General features: G+C 33.0%; 1 protein-coding gene across 6 annotated transcripts; it reads right to left on the bottom strand.

The window, feature by feature from the left end:
• Positions 1-1970: 1970 nt before the first annotated feature.
• LOC138714910 (spermatogenesis-associated protein 6) lies at positions 1971-21676 on the bottom strand. 6 transcript variants are annotated; one of them, XM_069847187.1, is made up of 10 exons: positions 21068-21673; positions 20605-20742; positions 19283-19498; positions 14955-15074; positions 14544-14749; positions 13655-13815; positions 12285-12412; positions 10405-10466; positions 8030-8137; positions 1971-5594 (listed from the first exon to the last, which is right to left on the bottom strand). In XM_069847187.1, exons 1-10 carry the CDS (start codon positions 21113-21115, stop codon positions 5447-5449), a joined length of 1335 nt encoding a protein of 444 aa, XP_069703288.1. In that variant the 5' UTR covers positions 21116-21673; the 3' UTR covers positions 1971-5446. The 6 variants fall into 6 exon arrangements, 4 of the variants coding, with proteins under 4 accessions (XP_069703288.1, XP_069703287.1, XP_069703290.1 ...); XM_069847186.1 differs by having other exon boundaries at positions 10405-10469; positions 21068-21670; XM_069847188.1 differs by having other exon boundaries at positions 5408-5594; positions 8019-8137; positions 10405-10469; positions 21068-21674.
• Positions 21677-21861: the final 185 nt, after the last annotated feature.

The raw sequence follows: 21861 nt of genomic DNA, 5'->3' as shown, positions 1-21861 counted from the left end.
AAAACGCATAGTGCTCTATAGTGTAGTGTCCAGTCTCCGCTGGCCTTAATAGTACCAATGAATCACAGCCAATTTTCACTATTCTTCAATATTTATGTTCATGAATATGTCAGAATCATCACTTTCAATCATCTTTGCTACTATGATGTGTTGAATGTATTACAACAACTTTTACTATTCTTTGTAGCAAAATAATACTCCCTCGAATATAATAGTTACATTGACTAAAATAGTGGAGCAACAACAAACTTTTATTCTTGGGGTTACTTATTTACCTATTGGCATACAATGAAACACACGCACAGCCCTTGAAAAGTAAATTTACTTCATATTTTCAATGCAGAAAATATCGCAAAAGTTATATAGTATTTGCAAATATAAAAATATGATCGTGCAAAAAAATAGTATGCAATGCACATGTGTTAAGTACATATATGTAACAGAATCTCGAAAATAGAACCTTGATTCTGTTACAATGCACTCACCACCCTTATATTGCAATATACTATTGTATATCGTCGTTGATTTTATGAAACATCCTATGTGACAGTACAGAGCATAATTTTTACAAGAGAAAGAAAAAAATAATTAAATATCAATGGGCCTACATAAGAATATTAGATACTTCGGTAGAAAACGTTGGTCAATATGATGACATCATCGAGGATCAGGTAGGCCCATTGATATTTAATTACTTTTCCCTTCCTCCTGAAAAATTATGCTTTGTTCTGTCACGTACATAGGAGGTTTCATAAAATTAACAATGATATTCAAATAAATCCGTGACAAAGACACGGGGTTAAGAAAGAGAGACAGACTGATTTTGAATGGGTAGGTTATTTATAGCAGTTGTATTTAGAGTATTATCAGACATTTATCTATTCATTATAACAGTGGGAGTTTAATTATATGATGATATTAATATGTTTATGAATAATGTACTACCAATCGCCTATGATTTCAAAACAACGTTAACTGACTGCAGTCTTTTAAATAGAATGTTTTATTTAGAGGTTTCTTTATATAATTATGCTACAGATCCCTATAAAATTGATTTTCCTATTTTATTGATGGGAGAATAGGATTAGTCAGTTATATTTGGTCTGAGCTGGAGAGGCTAATTGATGGACTGGAGACCTTAAAACAGTTGTAAATATGAAATTAAAACTCTTTGGTAAGTTAGCTGAATAGTGGTAGAAAACTATTTTGATGAGGTAGATGCAGTGAATCTCTTTTTCATTATTATATTTTGTCCATATCATAGGCGATGTAGAGTAAGGTAGAACAGAATTAAAATAAGATTTTCTAAAATAGTTTATAATTCTGTACCTCAGAGTGAAATGGATGGAAGTAAAAAAACATAACTTTTCAGGAAAGCAAAAAAAAAACCCAAAGCAAATAAATGAAGAGCAATGATCCTTCCATCCTTTGACATCTGAATTTAAAGAGAATACGGATTTTGTGCACTTCCATTTTTCTCCAACTGATAGAGGAAGAAATTCTGATCAAAATGTTGTGCTTATCTTAAAATAATAAAATTGGACTTCCATCTTTTTCGCTCTGAGATACAGAACTATTGTTCTATAACGTGAAATACCAGTGGTAGGTCTTATACAAGTGATCAATTAGTCAATATTTGCTATATGCCATCCATTTTGTAACTTTCAGAATGAAACAGTAGACTGTTCTGATATAATATTACAGTATCTTGCACAATATATAAATCTGAAAACACGTTCCTACTGTATCTGCTAAAATTCACTACATATATTCATGTATTTCTTCAGAAGTATTATACAGACCTGTAACTTCATATATCTTTCCTAAACATTTCTAGTTATGAGTGTACTTAAGTACACTGTATTCAAACGATATTCTAAAATCTTGTTTGTGAAATACTGTACTTCAATATTTATAATTTTTTATAAATGAAGTGTTCCACAAGAGTTCAATAAGAAAATGACAACTCATTACCAACCGTGTACTTAATTTATTAGTCATCAAAAGCAAGCATTTAGAAAAATACAGTAAAAGTACCGGTACAGAAATGTTATACTTAAAGATAATAATAAAATGTATGGACCAAAAAAATTATGCTTTGTCATATATAGTTGAATTTGGTTATAGCGACCACAGGTCAGGTAGTGCCACACCTCAGCTACAACGAGTCATTAAGAAGTACGGTTTTTAATATGCAAGTCGTTCATGGGGACTTTTAGCAACAGTGTAAATTCTTTAAATTCTTTCAAAAGTCGTGTTCTGCATACATAAACAGAGACTCAGGAAGAATCTGCTAATGTCATTAGTGACCAATACCAATTTCAGTTACTGTGATAAAAGTATTTTAAATAGGAATTCTAAGGAAAGAGGGTTGTCCTACATTAAACAGAGACTATCATTGAGAGAATTTGCAGGTAGCTGGTAATATCATCAGTTACAAATACCATTTTAAGTTACTGAGACAAAATCATTTTAGTGACCAAGAACTGGAATTATAAGGAAAGAGAATGGAGAGTGGGAAAGTCAAATTTTTTCTTCTGTCGTGCGAACAATCCTTTACAAACATTAAGCCACGTTATGTACTGTACTGTCATCAGCCATTCAGTTCAGACTGTAACTTAGACATTTGGTTAAAAAAGAGGTGCAAAGAAAGAAGTTTTTTAAGTGTGAAAGATAAAGTTAATGTTATAAAACAGGTAGTGGTAAAAACAAAGCTGATGTATGCTGTGAATTTTTGGTTAAGGAAGAATTGAAAATGATTTATATATGCAGTAGTTTGCAAAACAGGAGCAGAAAAGTTACAGTTTTTTTTAAGTCTATCTTCTTAATAATAGTGAGTACTGTATATATTTTAATTACTGTACATTACAGTATTTTACTTCATATTACATTATTTTTTACAGTCCAATACAGTAATTTTATTTTCAAAGTAAAAAAAACAACAAGACTGGTGTAAAGCATTTTAAAAGTTATAATACTGCAGGTGTATTTCAGATTACAAATTAAATTATAGTAGTGTCATAATATGGGGTGAAAGAGACGAATTTTTACCATTTTTTATTTCTTTGTGTCAATGAATAAATATAATAATGAGAGTGTTCATTTGTTCACTTGTTACTAATAAAAACAGAAACATTCTTATTATTTTATTTAGTCTTTGACACAAAGAAATAAAAAATAGTACAAATTCGTCCCTATTCATTCCTGGATCCCTATTCACCCCATATTACGGTATACAAAATACATAATATTGTGCATGTTTTTCTTCTTTGAATTCTATTTAGTGTATTTATTTATTTTTCTTATAGGGGCACTCGTGTATTGATACTTCTTTAGTCCCTTCACTGATGCTGTAACCAAGTTCAACTGTATGTGTGTATATATATATATATATATATATATATATTGCTGTCATAGCAGCTGATTTTTGTTCGCTTGGATTACAGATAGCAACTTAATACTGTTACGTATAATAACAATATCTCCTTTTCTGATATAGTCGGCCAGCATAGGAGTAGCTGCTAGTTCTTTACTATAAAGTTGAGTTAGACTGAACAGAATTACCACTAGTCCCCAACATTTCACTTCGAGACTACAAATCTCGAAGAACTTGATTTCAAAACTATGGTTAAAATTGTCAGAAAATGTAAAAATTGTAAGTTATTTAAAACATAATAGCATGAAATAGCTTCAACATTGCTTTGCTTATTAAACTGCTCAATTTGCATAGGCATATTTTTTCTAAATTAATATCAAAATAAATTCAGTTCTTGTATTAATTCCTACACTTCAATCATTAAAAGTGCTGCATAAAACCCAAAACTACGATTTTTTAAATGGGAAACTGAAAACTAATTATTGCAATTTTGACTGTAATGAACAATACTAAAACATTACATCCAACTTGTATCAATTCTCTCCCTGTCTCTTTTTTTAATAAAGAACAATTAATGTAGATGGATAGAAATAAGATCCTGAATTTTGATAGCTTGCAAAACATTTACCCAGATGCATAGTGTGATTGATACCTTTATTAAAACCTTAAAATTGGGAAAAGAAAATCAATGCTAAAAACACTTAAGTGCTCTACTTTAATTTAAAAAATGTGAAGTTTTTAGGAACTCATTTTAAATTAAGAATCTGGATTTAAACTATACATGTATGCTAAGTGCTCCAGAACATAATTTTGTCTGGTTAATTCATTTTGCCACAAGTTACATTTATTAACCCTGAATTAGATTGTTTCTTTGTAGTAAGTTATATGTACTGTATATAGTTTATATTGTGAGTCTACGTGCATTTTACTTCTAAGCGCTTTATTGTATAAAGCAGAAAATAATTTAATATTCTTACATTTACTGCATTATTTATGACATAAAATAGGTCTCCAAATATTGTGCACTGCAAGAACTTTTGAATGATCTATAGTGAATATCCATTAGCACAACCTTAGTATATTCAGTATCTATATAACTTTGTTTATAATTTAATTTGTAGATTGTGCTGTTATATTTGATGTAAGTACTGTATTCTGTTTCTTCCTACTTGTGAAATTCTAGTCCCATTGCAACTCTTGTTAACAATAAAGTTAGAGTACAGAAAAGTTAAAATTTACAGTTGTGAAGTGCAGAAAATAAGTCTTATAAACAAATTGTTTTAGGTGACCCAGCATTTTGTAGTGTAACAGTTCCGTTAAAATGTAAGAAAAATTTTGATTTTGTAAATTCACTCCTTTTCTCCTGTTTGGAATATTTTTATTGCATTCAACCTTACAATATTGATTTAAAAATTTAGTCCTAATTTTGAATATGATGCTGGTGGGTTTAATCTCCTCTTTAACCCCAGGTTTATAGGTTGATAAACATGCAGAAATGTCCATCTGTTCAATCAAGAAGCACATTAATTTTTATTGTGATTTAGGACTATTCTATTTATGGATGAAAATCAACATAAATTCTGTTAGAGTAGCTAACTGGGGAATAGAACAGACTGGAATGCCATTTCATTCCTATTAGTTTCCCTACAATTTTAAGAAGTAGCTTTTTATATACAAACAAAAGTGTTCCGAAAGATCAGTTTTTCATATAAACTCTTTCAGAATATGTATATGTATGTAATTTTTTCCCATATTGGTATTCCAGTATTTAGTAATTTAGTGCTTCCCAGTCTAATAGATATACAAGGCACTTGACAAGGCTAGTGAAACCATTGTAGGTAAAAATATATGTGTAACAAAATACTCCATTGACCAGAGCAAAATAATTGGTCATTTTCAATTGAATTAATGTAAATAATGTTCTGTTGTTAATAAACACATTCAGGAGTAAGGATTATTAATCAAGGAGAGTTATCTCTATCAAATAAATTTTATACTAGAAGGTGGGGGATGTAAAGAAGAATTCTCAACTTGCCCGAAAAACTACAATCTTAACATGTTAGAATTTATTCACAATCTCAATATTTCCAAACAGTCGTCTTTGGATGTCTTCTTTTTAGCACGCTTGTGCAATTCTTTGTAGAACTTTTCTAGATCACGATAGAATTCTTCTCGATATTGAGATTTTCCACAGTTGGAGATTTGCTTCTGTTCAGAACTGTAAAGCAAGGAGGAACAGTTCAATGAAATAAAATCACTGTAGATTTAAGTAAAATGTTTGAACAAAAATATAAATATATTAATGAAGATACAGGTAATATCCCATTATGACTACTTAGAAAGGACATTATGAGGATTCTCATACAATTCCGAGATAGAAATATTACTTCTTAAACCAGATATCAGTAAATTTATTATTATGCCTTCTATTATGGGAAAAAAAACACATGGCCAAGCTAGCAAGTAGAGACAAAGGCCGAGACAGGAGTTGCTAAGGAAATATCAACTGAGCTCACCACATTTAGCTTACTATATAATTTAGGAAAAACTGTTTTTTTCGTTACTGACATGTGTAGAAGACAATATTAGATTAGTAAAGATATTGTTGCGGAACAAATAGCGTTAGTTTGTAATGGTAGGTTCTTCTTGAAATGAAACTGTGTATTGTTGACAAGAGAAGAAGAAGAGGATTCCATGAATAGCAGTAACATGTTTCAAATATGCTCAGATTGACAACTGCTGTGCATTTTCTTTCGTAAATATACACTTCATGTCTTACCATTATTCTTATTATCATCATCATCATTATTATTATTATTATTATTGTTACTGTTTAATCAACTGTCCGAAGACAGGTCTGAACCTGACAAGTGATACCAACAAGACATCACTTATAGGCAACTAGGCCAGGAAATAAATGGAGTAGGGTGGCCAGTTCCTTTCCCCCTCCATTGCATACATCGCCGATTTATTATTATTATTATTATTATTATTATTATTATTATTATTAACCTCGACCAGATTGGTCACAGTGGAGATCGACCCTAGGACTTCCGAACGTGTGTCCAGTAAATTACTACTGAGCCAATCCTTCGATGATGATGATGATGATGATGATGATTATTATTATTATGATTATTATTATTCAATCAATGTAGTACCTGAAATGTTATAGCAAGACATTTTAATATGGAAATCTTCAGACCAAACAAAGTACAACAGATACAAGATTAAAAGCGTACCAAATTTTGGGAAGAAAAATACTCTATATACATCTTGATTTCACAACTTTTAACACTATATCACAAGGAATATGTATATTTCTTTCTCGTGTTAAATTTTACCATACCTAGTTAACATGTTTCAGCCTGTTATGGGCCATCTTCAGAACTGGTTGGTGCTGGTCTTGGCGCCTTTTGTTTGTGTTTCCTGTGAGGGTGTGTTTGTGAAGTGTAATGTAGAGTCAAAGAGTGTGTGTTCTGAAATTGAGTTGTGTGGTGAGAATTTCATTTGGATGTGTTTTTGTGTATCTATATATTTCGTATTATTCTAGTGTGTTTAGTTTCTGGCTTTTTGGTTGAATATGTCGAATTTCCATGTCTGTGTTTATGTCTCTGTAGATGTAGTTAGCATTTGTGATGTGTTCTGCATATATGGAAGTGTTTTGTAGTTTTGTTATGGCTGTGATGTGTTCTTTGTAACGTGTTTGAAATGATCTGCCTGTCCGTACTATGTAGAAGTTGTTGCAGGTGTTGCATTTGAGTTTGTATAAAGCATGCGAATAAACACAAACACAAGAACACAAAAAATACATCACACTAACATACGAAAACAAAAACACACACAAGATTGCAACCTCATTTAAGAAATTAAATTACAACATCGCATACAGAACAACTAATACTCTACAAAAGCATCTCAACACACAAACAAATACAACCACACAGGCATATACAAACTCAAATGCAACAACTTCTACATAAGACAGACAGGCAGATCATTTCAAACACATTACAAAGAACACATCACAGCCATAACAAAACTACAGAACACTTCCACATATGCAGAACACATCACAAATGCTAACCACACCTACAGAGACATAAACACAGATATGGAAAGTCTACATATTCAACCAAAAAGCCAGAAATTAAACACACTAGTACAATACGAAATATATATATACACAAAAACACATCCAAATGAAATTCACAACACACAACTCAATTTCAGAACACACGCTCTTTGACTCCATATTACACTACACAAATACACCCCCGCAGGAAACACAAACAAAAGGCGCCAAGACCAGCACCAACCAGTTCTGAAACTAAACACACACTGACTGACAAACAGTGGTGTGTCATACATGGAAAGCAAGGGAAGCATTGCTTCCCCTGTTCATAAAGCAGAAATTATATTTTAATCGTGAAAACTGTGAATTTTTTTATCTTAAAATGTCACGAAATTCTTTCTCTGAGCGCCTGTCCTGGTAGAGGCAGATTCGTTATTCATATTCTATAGAGAAGAAGTTACTGAAAACCATTCACAGTAATGAGGACTTCCGTGCCCAGATCATTGATGATTTTTGCTCTGTGTGTGTGTGTTTTTATATAAAATGGGCACTTATATTTCTGTTCACCTCTGACTTACATGTTGCAGGGACACTTGGTTATCATATCATCAATATCTCTTTTAAATGGAAGGTAAGGTGAAAGATGTAAGCTTTTCTGGACACGTTCATGAACTGCCTCCGCCAACCTGAAATCACATCATATCTTTAACTATGTAACCATAACTACTATATACGTAATATTAAGTAAAGTATATATCTCTTCTTAGTACATTAGTGCTGAGCAGTGCATGGTCGAATGAAGTATAAGGAATTTTGCAGAATAATGCTATAAAACATTTTGAATGTTATAAATACAATTGATTATTCCATCACCTTTCTCATTTGCAGTGTTAACTTTCAGATTCTTACAATTACATAAATGAACGATAATGTTTTTCTTTTGTTTCTGTCTGGTGTTTTCCCAATTCATTGCGGGCTAAAGCAAGGAGATGCACAATCACCTTTACTTTTTAACTTTGCTCTAGAATATACAATTAGGAAAGTTCAGGATGACAGAGAATTGAATGGATTACATCAGCTGTTTGTCTATGAGGATGACGAGAATATGTTAGGAGAAAATCCACAAATTATTAGGGAAAACACAGAATTTTACTTAAAGCAAGTAAAGAGATAGGTTTGCAAGTAAATCCCGAAAAGACACGTATGTGATAAAAACAAATTCCACCAGACACAAATAATCTAGGAATTTAATAACAATAAAGCTCTACATAATATTCGGATGTAGACAGTCCGAAATGTCAAGTCAAGTAAAACAAAATAACTTCCAGATGTAAAGGGCCCAGAGGGTAAACAAATAGTGGGTCAATAAAATATAAATCACCTTGTCAAGTCCTGTATTGAATAAAAATCTCAGAACTGCATTTGCACAATTAAAATCATTTCCAAGAGCATCATGTAAATTCGGCCGAATTGCATATTGACGACGGGCATGGTCATATTTCCTACAATCCAGTAAAATATGTTCGACTGTAACTGGTAAATGGCATTACTGAGAGATATCCGTAAATTTGATGAAAATCTAACAATTAAGATTCTGTAAAGGTAAACCTTATACCTAAAGATATTCGTCAAACTTGCAATGCAGAAGAAAAGCGAGCTTCATGTGATCACCATCACAAAACAAGCAAGACAGGAAAAACTTGCAAAACTCTCTTCAATATCTGAATAACTGCTAAACACAGCTGTTAAGCCTGTGAAATACAAGAAAAAGAAAGATATGACAGACTTGTTGCTATACATATCACCTATGTATCATCTGTACTAGAGTTCTCTACCAGCTTGAACAACAACTCAGGCTACCCGTACTTCTGCAGAGATCCAACAGAGAAGAGTTAGTGTTCACAGTAATGATGTCGGATTGCTATTGTGATTAGACGACCTTGAATTGGACTTGCGAGAAGTATGTCTAAAGAAATTCAGTGGACAAAAACAGTACGGTAAGTCAATATTTTTTTTTTATGTTTTCGCCTCTAATAGTTACATTTATTAGTCAATACTTTTGTAAGTATGTACGGTACTAAGTTGCTTCAGTTATTGTCACACATGTATAACTGATTAGTTAACTTTTAAATCAAATCTTAATGGGATTTTGGAATAAACAATCTACTAAAACCCTCATTTTCTCTTTTTCTCTGTTTGATTACTTACACTGATTGGCTTCTGAGCTGTCTATATAACGAACAAAAGATTATGTACAAGAAAATGAATTGAAAGAATATGTTTTTAGACATCCATTCCTAAAAGTAGTTAAATATCGACTATTATACAGTAGCATGCGAAGAGTACTTTTAAGACTAGTGTGAAAAGTAAATTTTAACACTGATTTTCAACAGTTTACACTCACTGTTAGTTGTTTCCCAACAGATGTCACATGGCAGCAATCACAATTGATAATAAAGCTTTAAAATGACTTTTTGGTTAAGAAACGTACACAAATTGAATAAATTGCTTCAAAAAAGTACTGTATTTTATTGATAATTATATGAAACAAGAATTAAATGTAATTACTGTATAAAAAATTAGAAGGCAGCCACGTTTGAACCAGAGATCTTTCGATATGCAGTCGAACACTCTACCACTGAAATACACAGTCACTTGTCTTTTATGTGATAAAGTTTCACTATTACAGTGAGGGAAAATACAGAAGTATAGGTATCGGGAATTTTCTTTATACCAGCATAATTGAATGGTTGTCCAAAAAATAATGTACATCACACATGTTAAAAATAATTTTATTTTGTTCATAGGTTTGCTTCACTTGGCCTGTAGCCTCGTTTCACAAACAGGAACTCACAAAAAATAAAATGTCATTGTTAATACTTATATTGCAAATAACTATTTTCTCATTTTAATGTTATTTTATTTAAGTACTCGTCTCATTTGAAAAGCTTACCTATTTTTTTCAGAACCACAATGGCAACAGTTGCCGGGACACTTTTGTGGTCTCTTCCCTTGCTTCTTCATTGAAAAAGAAATACAAAATTCATAATTTCATTACATACCTTTAAAATTTCCAGTTATACAATTAAATACAATATACAAATACCTAGTCTGTATGTCTTATCAGGGTATTTTTATAATGGAATAATTACCAGAACGAACACTTCTCGGCATCCTTTTTGGTGTTTTCAAGTGAAATTTACAAGAAATTTCTATGACGAAAACAACCACAATTGAGTGAAATGATTTTAATTGGATTCTGTATTGTAGTTTTACACAGAAATACAAGGTTTCCAATCTCCATCCCCTCCACTTTCCTGGAAATTCCATATAGGGAAGTCCTCACGATTCCCAGTACTGGGCGATTGGACTGATGCTGTGCTTATCACATGATTATTGGCACTCAGGTGATCAGCTGTGTTATTATAGTCAAAGTATGCTTTAAAAGAAGAGATATAGTGTGAAACAGCGCATTTTATTACGTTCTTAGTGACTACTTTTGCTAAATATAGATCCAACCAACAATGTTGATTTTGTGACAAAATTGGTGTAGGCTAAATATTCCAAGTAAGTTGTGAAGAGATTTTGCTATAAATTCGATATCGGACAAGGAAGCAAACAGAAGAGAAAGTGGGCGAGATTGGAACAGCATTAGAAATAAGTGCAAGAAAATCTCTCATTTGTCTACCAGCACAGTGTACAGTTTCATGCGAATCTGCATTATACAGCAACAATATTACTGAAATTGTGACCATGTAAGATTTTAGTTGTTCAAAAACTGAATAATCCCGATAATAACGCTAAAATTTAATTTTGTAATTCATTTCTTCAGTCTGTACATGGTGGGATTAAGAATCCGGAACAGATATCTTTACTGACCAAGTGTGTCTGCAATTATTGGGATACATAAATTCCCAAAACAAATGTTAATGGAGTTTGGAAACGCTTCATCATTTACGAGTACATGAGCGTCCATTACATCGTAACACTCGTAATGTCCTTCCATAACATTACACAAGAAGAACTGGAGCATTCGACAATTTACTGAAGGTCGTCTGTGAAGAGATGGACATCATTTCGAACATTTGTTATAAATTTAAGGTAAGATTAAACCTTGTGATTGTGCTTAATAACACTCTCAATCCTGTATTTAATCATAAGATAGAAGAGCAATGTCTGTATGCATACTTCATGTTGGAAGCTTGTCCTATTATAGCAGGTGAAGGGCTAGCAACAGGCCAGGAAATGGCTGGTATGTGTTGGGGTGGTCGAGATTAGAAATCCTGTATGTCAAAAAAAAAAAAAAAATCATATTTAGTGTAGGCCTATGTGTAATGGATTTATATAAATATTAAAATACACAAAAACGCGTACATAACTTATAAAGCATAATAAGCAATTACAACTAAATTAAAAACAATACTCGTAAAATACCTGCTTTATTAATCTTCCCCATCCTAGCATAGGCCTAGTTCTCGTCACAATTTACATATCTCCTCCAAAACTTCTCTTTTGGACTAATATTGAGAAAAAAAGGCCCATCCTTGTCTTTATTCTTCTCTCAGAACGAAATTGCACTTAGATATCACCACACACATGTTGTAGGGATAGCAATCAAGTGTCGAAAAATGAAGGAAGGAAAGCTGCATTGTAAATAAACTATCCATTGTTTGCAATCCAAATACAACGCATGAAATTAAATAATGAATCAGTGTATGCTTTGAATGACAGTTACAAGACCAATCATAAGGTCTGAGAATGTCGTTCTGGTGATTTTCGACTGAAAAATAGCCTTGTTTTTTTTTATAACGAGAGCGTATAAATTTAACTTACAACACAACATTGATTGACAAATTGTCTGCCAAAATAAACATTGTAGGTACTGCATACAGGACAGCTGCATGCCTTGTGACTTCCATTTTCACCTTGACAGGGACAGTCGTACTTCATACAATGACAATCTAATAAAAGAAAAAAAGATAATGATATATATTGGTATTCAAATCATAAGCACGTAATAATTACATATATCGGGAAAATTTCTATATTGCTTAATTTTAAAGCTCTCCAATTTCTACAAGGTTTATTAAAAAAATATCCGACCTTTAGCCAGAAAAAATACTACTCCCTGGAGGTCTGAAACCCCAATCCTCTTCATAGTATGTCCTTAAGACTGCACACATTTCTACCAGAGGTCTCAGGATTATTGAAAGCCTTTCTGAAGGCTCCTTTGGAAACTGAGTACAGCTAAGCTGTTGTGTTCCACATAATGTCTTCTCATGATTCAAATCAGGTCCCTTTAAGCAGTATTTTTAGCTTTGGAAACAACCACAAATCAGAAGCAGCCATGTCGGGTGAATAGGGAGCAGGTCTGACGAATGTGTTTACCAAGAAAGCCTGAGTCAGAACTTCTGTCATAGCAGCTTCGGTACGAATTTCGTGGACATTCTCTGCATGGCTAAATCCACTCTCAATGTACTGAACCAGAGCTTATCACCATCTCCCACATGACACGATGGTCCTGCATGATCAAAGTCCGCATTTGGTCAATCATATTGTCATTTTGGCTTGTTGATGGTCTTTCAGAATGTGGTTCGCTCTCTACCAAATGTGTGACCATATTTGAAGCAGTTGTACCATGGCATCGTTACCAAAAGTCTGCTGAATATTCCAAATGATTTCCACTTGGGTATCACAAAGTTTAATGCAATATTGCTGCTAAAGTCGTTCTGTCATTTTGCGGCAAGTGAAAATCCAACAGGTATTTATTCCATGCACTCACTCACAGGCTGACTGCCAGCAACTAATGGTCTCAGCAGCCGGGAAAAAATTCAAGCATGCACATGAATGTGCCCTCCACCTCCACACTGGAGGACACCTCCAGTGCTTCGTTTCCAGGGGAAAAAAATAAGGAAGAACTATCAGCAAAGAAATGTTTTGTTATTCATAGTTTAAAAAGTGAATTTTCTGTAGTCCTATAATGTATTACAGTCAGTACACTGAAAAGGTAAAAGCATGAATGATTTAAGAAAAAGAATGTAACACAGCTACTGAAGATGTAGCATTGGATTAGGTTAATGACCAATATCATGCACTGTAAAATCTTAGCTGTCTTATATTGGAATGCTAGAAGACAAAATAAATGGTACACGCACCAAGAGTTTAATGCCGTAGAAAGCAAACAAACAAAACAAATTAATCACCTCTTTTTGTTTTTCTCCATTTAGCTTGATCATCCTGTTCCAAGTCATTGAGAAGGTTACAATATGATCGTTGACTGTGGATTCTTCTAGTAGCTGAGGTCCAAACAGGCAGACAGGTAGGAGACTTCAGCACAGATTCAGCGCTTTTAGATTGTTGTAAGCTATAACATTGACAGATTTTGTTAATGTCCTTCATCCTGCTGTGTAAACGTAGAGGAAATCTGTCCACATTTTACAAAAGACTGGAGAGAGAAGAAGGTAATTCTTTATTACTGACTCTATTAAGATTAGAATGTAATATGTTTAGGGCTTATCCCTGACTATATCTACTCAGACCCAAGAAAGTTGCACACCTGCTGGAACAACATAATCTCATGGACTTGGTTTAAGGACTTTGGGATAAGGAAGAAGAAAAAGAATATAAGAGAATATAACTAGAGGGAAGTTAGATTAGTCCTGAGCACTTCAGCCCTAAATAGTGGCGCATTATGCATACCTCATACTTTTATATTCAGAGCTAACAGATATGAAACATTAATAGTACCAAGAAGGTTAATCATTCATAACCCTTTCTGATAGTATTTCTGCCCTGGATTTATGATACCAAATAACTGAAGCCTGTCTTCTGAGGCATGATCAATCATATAAAGATCATACGCCATACATTCTCTTCCTCGAGCTCCTAAATTCTACACTTGGAGTTTCCTCCATCGAGTTCCATTTTATGCATGTGATTTCATGTGTTTTCTAAAGATATAATCCACTGTCAAATCTGAAGTCTGTTCTTGTTAGTTACATAACCTCTTAATAATGTCTAGAAAGTACTTCCATCACCTCGTTATTATGTATTTCAGTGAATATACAGACGCAGAGTCGCAATGTACTGTACCTGATGCCTTGTGCGTTAGACGAGCAACATACACATGAATTTGAGTTTTCATCAGAATTAGGTACCACTGTACACACTCCACCCTTCTGTTTAATGTGTCGTCTTTTTGACTGTACAGATTTCCTCTTCTGTTTCGGACTTCTGCTCAGTTCCTCCTTCACATTACACATCCTCTTCTGCTGACATCTCTTGAAAGTTGGAGAGCCCTATGTACAAATGAAGTCTCTTTAATAACATTCCAATACAGTGATTAATGTTATTTCTTGATCTTGATGCATATTTTATACGTAACCATAATGATGCCATTTTTCTTCACATATTGTACAAATCTTTTCCACTCCACTAAATTAGCTCGTTAATGGTATTCTAATGCTTTGTTGATCATTTCATAATTTCATTGCACATAAGTACCTTTGAACTCAGCATCTTGGGATTTATAATTCCAGGGTTTCTCTTGGAATGTGATGGTGAATCTATAGACTCTTCTATTACTGTTTTAGTTGATATTTCTATTTTTGGAGCTAAAATACCCTGAAAGATAATTAGATTCTTAATTTTAATTTACAATAATTACGTAGTATACTTTAATTACACAAGTTATTAAGAGATAATAAGATAATCATACAGAAATAATGGAATAATGATAAAATTATGACAGGGATAGAACCTCTGTTCTTTATGTGAGAAGCCCTTATCTTATAACGTAATGGCTGGGCCATCACATGTTGATCATTTGGTCAGGGATTTTGGCCTTGTAAATGCCTAATGTTGGTGCATATCTCATCTCTGATGTGAACAATGTTAAAAGTCATTTTAAAGAATATGATGATGATCATGAAAATTGACATAAATAATCTGCTTACATAAAAAATTATCCAAACTATATTTTATAACTTTTACAAAGAAACTCGAGTTTCAGTTAAAATAAAATTAGTGATGAGTTATCAATATGGAAAGATTGGTGTCAGATAATATGTGCATTTTCACACCTCCTATTCAATATATTATTTATTATAATGCAATTATTGCAGAGAATTCAGGTATACAAGACATATAAATCTAAATTTATCTATAGATATCTTAATTTTCGCAGACGATTTGGACTTATTAGCTACTTCAGAAGATAATCTACAAAGATCAAGTGTAATTCAAGATTAGTATCAGAAAAATATTCTATGGAAATATCAACTGAAAAATCTAAAACAATTAGGCCTACTTTCTGTGGCACCAAAACATTACTACCAGTATAGGTAATAAAATTTCATAAAGAATAAATCAATTTAATTATCTTAGCTTTAAGTTATCGTTTTTGATAGAATTAGATGTTCCAGACAATATTTTAAAATTGAATAAAGTCATGGGCGTAATAGTATCATGAAACCTTCTTTCGTCCAAAGATAAGACATTAGCGAAACCTGTTCCCTACTATGGATACAAAGCACTTTCCATGCGAAAAACTGATGAAAGTACAATTATAGCAAGGGAGATGAAGACATGAAGACTTTTATAGGAGATTAATATGACGTCCATATTGGACTATATTCATCATTATCAAAATAATTGGCGTTAGCATGTGAACAGAATGTCCAGATCCAGAATCCCTATGGCAATTTTGAACTATCGACCAAATGGGAGTGGATCGAGATGCTCCATGAAGAGGTGGGTGTAAACATTTCTTATAGACCATAACAGTTCTTACAGGACTGTAACCTGACAGGAAGATGACGGTGATGAGAAAACATGCATTAATAAATAACTTGAACTACATCAGATGAATTCAACACTTACTAGTTAAAAGTAGAGTGAATCATGTCTGCTATTCAATTTTTTTCACATATTTTTGTATTTATTGTTGGTTATCTAAATTAGTACTGGTAATGAATTTGTACCTTGTATAGCAATACTGGAAACTGAAGCTTTCAAGGATATAGATATAGTATATAATTATGTACCGGTATTTGAGTATTTGGATTTCTATAAATATGTGGAATGAACTGACTCCAAAGTTTTGAAACTTTAGTTTCATGTTCCAAGATAGATAGCTTATTTATTTGAGTATTCATTTATACATCTTGATTACACAACTTTTAACACTATATCACTTCGGAAAACGTACTATGTGTTTTTCACGTGTTAAATTTCACATTACCTCGTTAACATGTTTCAGTCTGCTATTGGCCATCTTCAGAACTCAACTCTGAAGATGGCCGATAGCAGGCTGAAACACGTTAACAAGATGATATAAAATTTAACACGTGAAAGACACATAATACGTTTTCCGTATTCATTTATTACGGTGCTTATTTGTGTTTCCATTTCATAACCTTAATTCCAGCAGTTATTAAACACGCACTGAAATTATAAAGAGATGGCACACCTTTAGACGAATCAATAAAGCACTGGCTTTACCTACCAGAGATATCAGTTAAAATCTCATGGAGTCCAATTTGAATTTGTGGTGGCCAAAAACTTACAAGGCAAGTTTCTCCCGCCATGCCATTACTACATTATCATCATCCTTAATGCAACATAGATCAAGCTTCATATAGTGCATTTTAAGCTTCATCTAAAATATCTACAGTTTCGGCACACTGCTTCCAGAGGGGCACTTAGATTAAGATGATCACAAATGGTAAAAAGAAAGGTACAGTGACAAAAGTTAAGAAGAAATGGAACTAGATATAAATGATAATAGTCTTATGGGCCTATTTTTCTTATCTCTCTAACATTAAAGTATTGGAGTTAATTAAGTAGTTCTGAACAATTTTCAGAAGCTTACTCACAATCCCTTTTGGTGATATTTTTTCTCGAATTTATGATATCAAAATACTAATGTCTCCTTAGGCTTAGTGAATCACATAGATTACATGTCAGGTCACCTCTTCTTCTAGGCCATAAAGTATCATCACAGACTTTCACCCTGTGCATGTGTTTTTAAAAGTACTGAGCCCTTTCAAAAGGGCGGAGTTACAGCCCTGAAACCACAATCAGTTTCAGAAGTTTACTCATAATACCTATTCCATAATCATGGAGGTATTCTCTGCTCTATAATTATAATACTACATATTTATACCGTATCTTCCAAAGGTTGGTAAATAAAATTTATGGACTTCATCTCAGATGATCTCTTTTATCCTATGAAGCCTACTCTTGGAGTTTCCAACATAATGTCCGATTCTGTTCATGTGTTCCCTAACAGTAATACCATAATTTTCGAACATATATTTTTTAGGGCAAATGAACTTGTGACTGGAAATGAAATTGGACGATATTATGCAGAAAGAATAAAATTGAGCGAACATTCTGCATTTATTTTATATATCAATCAATTTTCACTGAAGAATGAAAATGAATATATTGATATGAAAACTCATTAAGAATAATAATTTAACTTATTTATTCAGATTTAAATTCAACTATGTTTTCCTTACTTTTGTTAGTGTTTCCATTGGATTCTTTCTGTAGAATATTATTAGTGTCACCTATATTAAAATTGTTATTTAGCCTGGAAGTGAAAACTTCTCTCTCTCTTTATTTATCTTTCTTCCTCCCCATTCTAAAAAAAATAGTAAGGAGCTTTCTCCAGAACACACTATGATCATATTGTTTGCTTGAGATACTGTAATCACATCTGTACCATCTGCAAATAAAATTACCTGGGATAAATTTAATTATTATGGTTGAGGCTAAATCATTAATAGATCTAGGCCTATATATATATATATATATATTAAATCCTAACTTTTGCTCTACTGGACTGTACCCGAACACGAGCACATGCTCATTTCAGGTATCTGTAGTCTGAATCATAGCATTTAAATGCAAATAAATTTTAATCTGAGTATGTACTAGAAACAATAACGTATTAATGTACCTAAATTGATCCATGGGAGACTTCATGTTTCATATTCCTAAACTCTGAGTGAAAACTTTGTGACTATTTTGATATATCTATTTCTACTTTTTGTTTTCTATTTGAGAAATAAGATGTAAACCAACCTAAGCTGTCATCTTTAACACTACAAAACTTCGATTTGTTTATCTCTGTTGATTTTTCTTTTCTAAATCCTAACTGCTCTAAGACGAATATATTCTATATACATCTTGATTACACAACTTTTAACACTATATCACTTCGGAATATAAAGTTTAGATTGCTTTCACGTGTTAAATACTAGGTTACGGTACCTTGTTGACTACGTAGTTTCAGCTTGTGAGCTATCCTCAGAACTGGGTGGTCTTCGTGCCTTCTGATTGCGTTTCCTGTGAGGGTGTGTTGTGTAATATAATGTGGAGTCAAAAAGTGTGTGTTTTCTGAAATTGAGTTGTTGACTCCACATTACACTACACAAACACACTCCCACAGGAAACGCAATAAGAAGACGTGAAGACCACCCAGTTCTGAGGATAGCCTATAGCCTGAAACTAGTCAACAAGGTACCGTAACCTAGGATTTAACACGTGAAATCAATATAAACTTTATATTCCAAAACAAATATATTATTGGATTTCAAATAATAAATAATCTATTATACATAACTTTTTCAAATACTTTTGAAAATGTTGTTAATAGTGTTATGGGTCTATAATAGTAATACTCAATTTATCTTTCTTTTTGTACATTGATTTTTACTATTGAGTACTTCAGTTTTTCTAGAAGAATGTCATAATACTTAAAGGAGACGTGTATTTATTGTGTATGTACATGAAATGAAAGCTAATAAAATATATTAACATACTGGAAAACAGCTCGTTGGTTCCATGAGAAGATCTACATCCACACCTGCTATCAAGCCCTTTACACATGGAGATGGGTACAGTAATTCAAATACTGTTGTTTCAAAGGATGCCAAAACAACACCTGTACTACCAGAGCATTGTACTAATTCTGTGTATAAGAACTCTTTCCCAAAAAGATGCTGCAAATCCGCTAAATAACGAACGTTGGAGAAAGTCTGTAAAGGAATTGATATATATTACTCAAACATGAAATTGACAAGTAGATAGATGCGTCGGTAAAGTAATTCAGATACTATTGTTTCAAAGGAAAAACAACACCTGTATATTGCCAGAGCTGTACTAATTATTCTGCATATAAGAACTCTTTCCCAAAAAGATGCTGCAAATCTGTTAAAAAACACGAATGTTGGAGAAGGGCTGTGAAGAAATTGACAATTAGATAAATGAGTATACAGTAATTCAAATACTGTTGTTTCAAAGAATGATAAAACAACACATGAATTACCAGAGCACTGTACTTATTATTCTGCATATAAGAATACTTTCCCAAAGAGATGCTGCAAATCTGTTAAATACCGAATGTTGGAGAAGGCTGTAAAAATAATTAACATAATATATTATTTAAACACGAAATTAACACATAAATATAAAAGGTTATATTTAGGGCTCTTGAAAACCTGTCTTAACATTTTATAAAAAAATTGTAGAGATTTAATGTAAGAAGTCCATGGTGACAGAGAGAGAGAGAGAGAGACAGTACTGTCTGATGGCATACAGAAGGCCGAGCTAGTGGCTTGATGGGGATAACACAGGCAAGTGGGGGGGAGGGGCGAAGGTGGAGGGGACACTCAAGCTCGGCCTTCCTTGCTTCCCGTGCTTTTACAGTTTTGACATCAGGAGATAAGTATACAGGATAAACATTACGGCCATTTTACTTTGGGAAGAGCTCTGATATTCATTTCACGAACTGTTTTATATTGAGGTCTCATCAGCTAACCAGTTCAGTTACACTGCAGATTATAATAAAGCTACAGTTTCTATCACCAAGTGTCAATTTAAACGCATGGGATATGTCAACAAGCTCAAGTCGAAATCTTTCCTCAAATTGTGTGTATAGATCCACAGCAGAAAGACAAATATAAAAAAATATGTTGCCCATACTAACTATCAATCAATTTTCTTAATGTATCCAGCTGTTTTCTGACAACATAAAGTCTACTATAGTCCACTGTAGTCTTTGCAGTTCCCGTTTTTCATGAGAAATGAGGGGTATTTTGATCAGTGTTCAATATAGAGAGAATACTGGTACCAGTACATTTACCTTCTGAAAGATGAACTTTTGATGATACAGTAATGGAAATACTGGTGGTAAATGTGATGTCCTTGCCGAAGTTTCAAACATAAATATTTTCAAAGCAATTTTTCCATTCGGACATAACCACACACCTGGGCATGTTACCTAAAACAGAATAAAGTGATAAAAAGAGCTGAACCTTATATATGGAGAATTGAAAAGGGAAGACATGAGTTTTTCAACTAACACCTCTTTTTGTCTAATAGGCTAATTAAAATATATCCCATTATCTTTAATCAAACAGTATAAACTACAGACTCAAGTAATAATAGGCCTAAGTAACTGAATACGATCTGAATCACATTGGAATATCATTTCACAGTTCTTGACTAAACAACAAGCAAACAACAGCTTGTAATTTTGTATGACTTATTATACTAAACTTGTATGTATGATGCTGTATGCGTTCTGGTACTTTACATTAACTTACTGCCTGAATGTCCAATTCCACATAAACATTCATGGATTTCACAGACATTGTACTCCATTAAAATAATTTACATGGTATAAATACGTGAAGCCCAAAAGAAAAATCATCACTGCAGTAATCGACAATCTATATATGGCTTCGCATGCTATGTGGGTAAAACCCACTTACTGTGAGATTTAAAACATTTACGCCATCACAAATAAATAAATGGTTGCTAGGATACTGTTCCATGTCCTTCTCCTGGGTTAGTGTCACCACCATAGACAAATAAAGTCTAGCATAAATAGTTACGAAGCATGAGTTGATGAGGGAACTAGGAACAATAGGCTGTACCGGTTGTTTCACATTGTATGTGATGGGGCGATAGTAGCGATCCTAGTGGTTAGCAACTATCTATGGATGCATATTACCTTCGTCTAGATCTTCGTGACTGTAATATACTAGCCTGATCTAGGGTGTCACCAACATTTACAAATTCTTCAAATTAAATTCACAATTAAAATAAAAGCAGTCAAACAACTAGAATCTACGCTTTCTCTTTAAAACATTAAAACAACAAATAAGCGTTATACAGTTTCCAAAGACGTTTTAGTTTCTAATATTGTATATTGGTCGGAAAGCAACGAAGTTGGCGACACTGCATTTACAAGACCAGACAAACCAACGAGCACAGAAGACAAACTGTGCGTGTGTGATGGGAAGGAGACATGGAGAAATGTTAAATTATTAGCACAGTCTAGTATATACAGTCGGGAAGCTCAATACGTAGTAAATATGCAAATATTAGGTAGTTG

Source organism: Periplaneta americana, chromosome 15, assembly GCF_040183065.1.
Source record: "Periplaneta americana isolate PAMFEO1 chromosome 15, P.americana_PAMFEO1_priV1, whole genome shotgun sequence".
Taxonomy (NCBI): Eukaryota; Metazoa; Arthropoda; class Insecta; order Blattodea; family Blattidae; genus Periplaneta; species Periplaneta americana.
The sequence above is the reverse complement of the archived record's forward strand: the minus strand, read 5'-3'. Positions and strand labels throughout refer to the sequence as shown.

Bases quoted from the DNA above. Each gene is read 5' to 3' on its own strand.
- LOC138714910 (XM_069847186.1), bottom strand. From the start codon at position 21,115: ATGTCTGTGAAATCCATGAATGTTTATGTGGAATTGGACATTCAGGCA. The intron at 13,816-14,543 runs GTACAGTACATT...TCAATGTTATAG, and splicing joins TCTAACGCACAAGGCATCAG to CTTACAACAATCTAAAAGCG. The intron at 12,413-13,654 runs GTGATTAATTTG...TTCTTTTATTAG, and splicing joins ATGGAGAAAAACAAAAAGAG to ATTGTCATTGTATGAAGTAC.